At 43.1% G+C, this 8,438-nt stretch overlaps 1 protein-coding gene across 1 annotated transcript; it reads left to right on the top strand.

Annotated features, from left to right (window-relative positions):
* The first annotated feature begins 3,279 nt into the window (after window positions 1-3,279).
* Window positions 3,280-8,175, top strand: LOC126336465 (cuticle protein 79-like). The gene is made up of 2 exons (XM_050000204.1): window positions 3,280-3,355; window positions 7,413-8,175. Exons 1-2 carry the CDS (start codon window positions 3,344-3,346, stop codon window positions 8,061-8,063), a joined length of 663 nt encoding a protein of 220 aa, XP_049856161.1. The 5' UTR covers window positions 3,280-3,343; the 3' UTR covers window positions 8,064-8,175.
* Window positions 8,176-8,438: the final 263 nt, after the last annotated feature.

Genomic DNA, 8,438 nt, shown 5'->3' with positions numbered 1-8,438 from the left:
TAAAAATGTGAAGAAACAAACAAAAAAACAATTTAAAATTTAAATATAGAATTCTGAAAAACGACAAAAAACACGCAACTCTCAATAACCATTTAAATTATTATAAAGTCAGAATGCTCAGATGTTTCCAAAAACCTCAAAGCTGTGTGAAGGTGCTTTGTTCGCAACTAACGGTTTCACCCCAGTAGAGACACATCTTCAAGTTTATTATGGCTGTATTTTCATGATACATATGATAGCATTCAGGAAATTATCCACTTTGGAACTCCGCAACTATCCATTCACATCATGAAAATAAAACAGTTATAAACCTGAGGATGTGTCTACACTGACCTGAAACCAGTAATTGCGGATAAAGCACCTGCGTGCAGATATATGGTTTTCGGAAACACCTCGTCATTCTTGACTTTTTTAATTGCTATATTGTTTATGATAACTGAAAAGGTTATTAACTGTTGAGTGTTATAATTGTCATCCACAAGTTCTGTGAATGTTTCTTAGACCTGAACCATAGAGCTACATGGACTATTAACGTACTGATTGTCACATCGAAAAAATCATCTTGGTGTACCAAATCGGAAGTCACCTCGACGTCATTCTGAAACTGTCTTTCAAGCAATGGTTTCTTCATTCGAGGAAACAGGAAGACATACTGGACGACCTGTCAGGGGAATGCGGGAGGGGAGACGGTCACAGTCTGATAGACCAGCAGCATGCCGGACTGTGTTGCGTGCAGAATGAGCAAAAACACCCAATAGGACAATTCCTCACGATGCTTCGCCTTACCAGGCTTCGTTAGCCCTGGCAGGTCATGCTAATAGGATACATAGTGTACGTAAAAGAATGTCCCAGTTTCGACGGTGTAATATGACAACTTAATGTAGGCTACTTATAACAAATCAAACTGAAGGTAAACGTAAAGTAACCTAGTTTTTCTTAAGAATTATAATTGTGTGCACCTTTAGTTATACTGCACACATTCAACTAAAAATCCAATTATTCCCATACTTGGGTTCACAAGTCTGGAACAACTGAAACAATATCAACTGTAACAGGTATGGACCAACGTGTAAATGTTTTCTTACAATCTTCCACACTGTCGTCTTTGGCAACTGAAGTTCAAGGCTTGCTTTGCGAAGACTTCTAGGACTTCGAAGGTAAGATGCTTTGACAAAGTAAGCATCCTCTACAGACGCTTCTGGTCGTCGCTTGCTTTTTCCCCTTTTACGCACATATGCAACCGTTTCGAACTGACTACCGAGCTAGGTGACTCAGTGGTTAGAACGATGGACCAGCATTCGGGAGGACGACGGCTCAGACCCGCGTCCGGTCATCCTGACTGATGTTTTCATGATTTCCCTAAATCGCTTCAGGCTAATGCCACGATAGTTTGCTTTGATACGGCACGGTCGATTTACTTCCCCATCCTTTCCTAATCCGTGCTTATACTCCGTCTTTATTGACCTCGTTGTCGAAGGGATGCTAAACGTTAATCTCCCCCTTCCCATCCTCGAACTGATTATACCATGTTTTTGCCATAGGGAGATGGCAATCAAACTTAAACTTAGCAAACCGCAGAACACAAAACGCTTCATACCTAGGAGTCGACATTTTGCGTAATTGCCTACGTGGCGATGCAAGAGGAAAAACGACAAAAACGTAACCGAGCATGCGCTTATCTAAAACTGTTCGGTTATTCTTTAGATGTGTGACCTCGACCCAACACTCTGCAACGCTTACGTTTGACAATATTAAAATTTAGATGTGGCTTATTCCTTTACGGTTGTTTCCATCACAACGAAATTTTATGAAACGGTGAAGCTACATTGCGAGGATGCATGTCTGGTGTTGTTCCCAGCAAGGCTGGCAGTGGCTGGCCCGTGGTTAATTTCTGTCTTTGAACTGAGGATATCTGCTCTAAACTGTGACCAGTGCACGCTCGCAATGTAACTTTCCGGTTCCTAAAAATTTCATTCTAATCACGACATACTTGGAGATGTTGAAACCTAGGAGAATGTACCAAAGTTATCTGCAGACGGCTGGTTGTGTGATTCCTATGTTGAATCTTATATATGTCTACTAAGAGACTCCCACGTACTCTTAGCAAAGAGTTAATACGTAACTTCAATTTTGGGAATGATAATTCAAACAGCACGATTATATCTCATATGTCGACTTCGAACTTCAACATTGATACTACATCAACAATTATTCGATCTGTAAAATTGTTTCTCACTTCTTTGACCTTTTAGTAGAAGGACAATAGAAAGTAAGTGTAGGAATAAAACTTTTTAAAACTGGCTGCGACGACGCTAAGTGTAACACGTCCGCCCGGTGTGCAAACAATCGGAAGGACTGAAGTACGAACAGACAGATTGCTGATTGCCTCATAGTATGCCAGGGAGGTCGCCACGAACCCCTGATTCAGCACTTACAGAGTGGTGCAGCTTAGATACAACGCCCTTCTGCAACGAGGCTACATTAGGAACTAAATTTCAAGATTACACGCGTTTCAGGCTGCAAACTTCTCACAATGGAACTCCCTAAAGATAGACATTACGCCAACCAAGAGAAAATGAGAGTACATTTGGTTACCCGTACAGGAGGGGAGAGTGGAGGGCGGGTGTGAAATAACGTCATCGATTTCCGTAAGACCCTAGCCTTCCTTCCACTCTCTCGTAGAGTTGGGCCATTTCATCTGCATTATGGATGCCGATGGAAGGACAATTGTACTGTTACCGGATACCCTGATGAATACAACAAAGTGTCTGCAGCTGCCGTCACCTTGGATTGCAATGATAGGAGTTTGAAGTTATCTCACTGTGGAGGGAATGCGAAGTCTGTGACCTGCACTGCTGCTGGTCACAACGGTGACTGATTGCAGACGAGGGCCGCACCGCCTGGTCTGCCAGGTGAGCAAGCTGTTCAGTTTGGGAGCAGGGTGCCAGTGCTGCCACTCGTGGGCGGTACCACCTTAAAGGCTGTGTGCTGGGTCTGCCTGGCTGTCCTTTGTACCGCTATTGGGTCTATGTGACAAACTGCGCTGCTAGGGAAAACTTCCGGAATCCGGGAATTCCGCCCCGGAGAACGCGTGTGTTAGTGTTAACTTTCAGCCAAGGAAGTGCTGCCTCATACAATACGCTGGCGGAACAGAGCATGGCGTGCAATCTGCACCATCATGGTCGCCAAACCGGCTGCTGCGCCATGCTCGAAGCACTGCGCTACGTTTCGCTAATTGGCCATTTGGTGGGGGAGCCGGAGGCAGCCCTATATAAGATGCAGAGAAACCACTCGGCAGCATCAGTCATTGCCTGCTCGCAGCCGACCATCTTCAGCAGCAGCAATGAGGATCCTGGTAAGTAGTAGCCATTGGTTTACAGTCATACATTTCCTGATAACTCTAGATTTCTAATTTGCTGTGTCGTTCTTGAGAATGAACTTACTTCGTACATACGACAGTAGTTTGATAAGTCTGGTAAAAAGCTGGAGAAAATTTCTATTTCGTAAACAACTCACCTACTTCTCCACATAGTCTCCTTTTAGGGCTATACACTTGGTCTAACGATCCTGCAGTCTTTTCACCCCATCAGAAAAACAGGTACTGTCAAACTCTGAAAAATAATCGTTTACTGCAATTATCGCTTCCTCGTTTGACGAACATTACTTCCTAAAAAACCAAGGATTCCAGTTAGTGAACAGGAAGAAGTCACTTGGTGCGACATCTGGTGAGTAATGTGGAACCAATTCATGTACTTTCACCATTATTACCGCTCATATGTAGAATGGTGCATTATCCTGGTGAAAGAGTCCTTTTTTGCGTGCAAATATTTCTTTTCTGCAGGCATCGTAAGTTCCAAGAGATCCATCAAGGAAGCGTAATGTGTTCTAGCTATGGCTCTGCCATTTTCCAAGTGATTTATGAGGATTACTCTTTGAGAATCACAAACGAAACAGTGGCCATCACCTTACCAGTTGAAAACATGGTCGTTGAATCCTTGGCACACTTTCACCAGCTTTTGTCAATTGTCTTGACTGCCATTTGGACTTTGTTTGGTAATGATGGGCCCAGTATTCATCAACAGCTACATATCGGTGCAAAACGTCTTGCGAATGGTGATTAAACTTTGCCAGACACTGTGCTGAAATGTTCTGCCAGGTTAGTTTTAGATCGAATGTGAGCAATGCCGGCACCGACCTCGCGCACTCTGTGTTCATAGCAAATCCTATGCCCAGGATATCATGCACCCTCTGAACTGATATGCTTACACTCTCAGGAATTGTAGAAATGTTCATTCAGCGGCCTTTCATTTCATATCACTGGTTTTGTCGGTGGTTTTCTTTGTGGTACGTCACTTCGATGGCCAGAGCGCGCTTCGTCTTTAGTGCTAGTACGACCACCTCTAAATTAATTAATCAAAAAGTAAACAGTCTTCATTGATGGTGCAGAGTCTGCGTGAACTTCATCAGTTCGTAGACCAACCATTTGAATTAAAATGTTTTCTATCAGCACGAAACCCGGTTTTCTCCATTTTCAGTCTCAGTCGACTCACTGAGAAATTCAGACGGATGGCAACAAAGAATCGTAAGTTGTACATTGTTGAAATTCTTTATACGATCCCTGGCATAATCACGCAACAAAGATGTACCATGCTGTCATGAAAATTTATCAGACCTATCCACCCAAACTCATATACCAGAAAAAAAAGTCCTGCACCCAAATTTTTGCTGTTTTTTCCAGAACTTAAAGTATAACCTCAGAACGGCACAGCTTTTTGTGATGTATCTTATAGTAATACAGAATACTAGATGAAAATTTACGGTGAGTTATAATAGAGTCATTGGAGGCTTCTTGTTTTGCTTTTTAATGAAGTCTGAATGCTGTGTTTTTACCGCAATTTAGCTTCCCATAAACTCACATTCTTTAAGCTTCCATACATGAACGTCCAGTTCAGTACTGCATACTCACAATTAGAAAGGGATACACGAGTCTGATGGGAAAGTTTGTAAAATGCGGCTTGCACAAACAGTGACCAAGTGCAAAAGAAATTTTGAGGTTTTATTAACACAGATTTTTAAACAAAAAAGCAAGGCAAAACACAGTTATAAAATACAACGGAAAATCAAATGTTACAATTATTTGAATTAACTATTATGGCTCTAACTCTGCCGATGGTTTCCAATGACTATTTCACTCACTGAAAATGCATTTTGAGTGGAACAGGTCCCTCCTTTCCGACAACATGGTCGTGGTGGTCTAGCAGAATCCACCTCGGGAGGACCGGATTCAAACCTGGATAAGGGTGGGGATTTTTCTTCGTTCCAGATCCTTCAGTTAAGGTCCAAGTCCAATTAGAAACCTGTCATAATTATTGCCATGGATCTTCCCCGGGATAACAGGCGGCTATCATGTCAGACTCGCCAACCCACCCCCTACCAGTGCCTAGTGCCACCCCCACCCTAGAATTTCTGCTCTCTAGCTGCAGTGAGGCCAATAGTCCGGTCACAGGCTTGCGCTGCAGACTTTAACATTGCTTTACCTTTTACCTTTAAGAGCACAATGTAATGTTTCTGTAACTGGAAAACAACTGTGTTTTAACTAACGTTAATTGAGCAGTGTTAACGGTAGCCGAGATTCATGACAGCAGACTGAATTACTAGAACAAATACAGTTACCAGCCACTTTTTATACTGCTTTATTTATGCCAAGAGGTATTCCCAGCATTCAGACATTCATAGTGGGGATTCAAACCGGGGGTCAAAAAGAGTATAAAATGGTTTATTAGTATTTTCCGCTACCAATTACTTTTATTTATTTTTGTTTAGTTAAACAAAATATAAAAATTAAAGTGACTGATAGTGGAAAATTAGTAATTATTGAAATTTTTAAAATATTAAAATTCTAAAATTATTAATTTTATTAAAATTATTAAAATTAGCAATTATTCCAGACTTTATCGTTCCAAAACGTAGCATTTCTGGCCTCAAGTAACAGACTGAAAATAATGTAAATGCGTTTCAGGGTAGACTGAGCTGCGAAATAATAGTTACGAAAGAATTCGACACGTTGCGCAGTTTACGAATTAATCTGCATTAAACTTAGCCAATCAGGCCAATGCACGCCCAAATTCAAGTGGCCCGCCAGAAATGGTGTCGCCAAACGTGCGCTTGGGCATGAATTCGTAAAATAAGACAGTTATACGAAAATGGGATATGGCACTGTTGTAAGAATCAAACCCGAGCTAATGGCTGGGGAGTCTCGTGCTCTATCATCTACGTTATGAGAAAAAGTGACACTAATTGTATCTGGCGGGGCCCCTTGGATTTGCGAGCAACGGCCTCATTGGCTAACTTCAATGCTAATTAACTATCAAGTTTTTTCCCAACAGTTACTTCTACGCACAAACTACCTTGTAACACATTTGCAAGCTTTTAGAACTCTTTATATTCCGTGTGTCTCTCCTTAGAGTAGACAGGCGCATTTTCTCGTGAGATACGTCCTATTTCGTCTTTGCAGTGTGTAGCTGGAGTCGTCTGAAACAAATGGCGGTCATCATATCTTCCAAGCGACGCCGTCGACAGAAAGCGACGGTATGCTTACCTTTACAGTCAAAGTAAATTTTAAAGAGGAAGTGTACGTGCCCATTCGATAGAACGGTATCAGATTAGTCTTGCTCGATATTAATGTTACTTATATGTATTAACAGGGATAGTAAAACACGAAGAATAACCAGTACTCTCCACGTTGCAGCAGCGCCGCTCATTCGCTACTGGTATATAGTTATTCTTCGTGTTTTACTCTCTCTGTTAGGACATATCGGCAACATAAACATCCCAATAGACTAATTCTGAGTGCGCTCTACCGAATGAGCGAGTACAATCCGCTTTAAAAAACATTTTCTCTGTAATGGAAACAAACTGATGCTTTCCATCGACAATGGGCGTTGCACGATAGACGAAGTGAGCTGTGTTTATTTCAAACGCGAAATTGCCGATATCTGCCGAAACACTACAAAGAATGCACCTGACGACTCTTAGGAGATACATCCTATATATACTGCGTCAATGGAAGATAAATTGAGTAATATAAAATATGCTTGGCTGCTGTATTTCTTCAAGTGAAGCGCCTTTTAGATGAAAGATTTTGTAGTATCATACAATGAAGGCTTTCACGACCGGATGGAGCTGTTGTTGATAATTCGTCCTGGTTATATGGCCTTGGTCCATGGAATTATTCTATTCTTAACGTTTCGTCCAGTAGTACGTTGGACATCTTCAGAGGTATGGCTGGTCCTGCTTAGTCCTGCCGTCGGCACAGTATTGCAGATAGCGAATGAATAATGTGAACTGATATTATTATTACATGGTGGTAAACATAATTCGTCCGATATAGTTTCCATTAATGTGACTTTCAGGTGTGCGTGTTCCTGTTCGGACTGGCTCTTGCAGAGGAGAAACAAGTCGAGAAACGCGGTCTGGTTGGATCCCTGGGCAGCTACGACCACGGAATAATTGGCGGCTATGGTGGCGGGTACGGAGGTGGATATGGAGGCGGCTATGATGCCGGCTATGGTGGAGGCTTTGGAGGCGGCTACAGTGGCGGCTACGGAGGTGGCGTCAGCTCTGCAGTTGGAGGAGGTCAAGTGACCAACATCGCCATCACCAAGCAGGTCCCCGTCCCGTACCCAGTACCAGTGCAGCGTACTGTCCCAGTACCAGTCAGGGTTCCTGTCACGGTGCCAGTCAACAGGCCGGTACCGGTGCCCGTCCCACAGCCGTACCCTGTCCCCGTGCAGAGGCCAGTCCCAGTACCCGTGAGTGTCCCTAGCCCAGTCCCCGTACCAGTACCACAGCCCGTCGTCGTCAACCAGCCCGTACCTGTCGTCGTGGGAGGCGGAGCTGGTGTCGGCGGAGGCCTCGGAGGCGGCTACGGTGGCGGCTTTGGTGGAGGCTACGGAGGAGCCATCGGCGGTGGCTACGGTGGAGCCATCGGTGGTGGCTACGGTGGTGGTTACTCTGGAGGCATATCTGGAGGCTATGGAGGCTACGGGAAATACAGCCACTAACATCAGCAGCTGAACCCAACATCTCAAACAATACATGACACCAGAGATTCATCTTTCATTCTTCATACCTTTTGTAACTACAACAGAAAATAAATCCAAAAGATTAAAAGAACTTAGTTGTCTCGTTTTTACTCCTTTTGGATTACGGATTTTAAAAAAAGCAACTGCAAATGCAGGACGATTCAGACAGAAATAACACATTTCAGTTGTTTATTACAGACAAATTATGAAGGACATAAACACATTGCGCTTGTCAAAGGATAGAGGAAGGTTCAAAGTGTTATGTTCACATAGACAACACAGCATACCTTCAACATGAACACGATACGTTGCTCGAGAAATATAGAAACGGTGGTCAATTTCATTCCACAAACG

Source organism: Schistocerca gregaria, chromosome 2, assembly GCF_023897955.1.
Source record: "Schistocerca gregaria isolate iqSchGreg1 chromosome 2, iqSchGreg1.2, whole genome shotgun sequence".
In the NCBI taxonomy this organism is placed as follows: Eukaryota; Metazoa; Arthropoda; class Insecta; order Orthoptera; family Acrididae; genus Schistocerca; species Schistocerca gregaria.
This window is presented reverse-complemented; position numbering and strand designations above follow the sequence as displayed.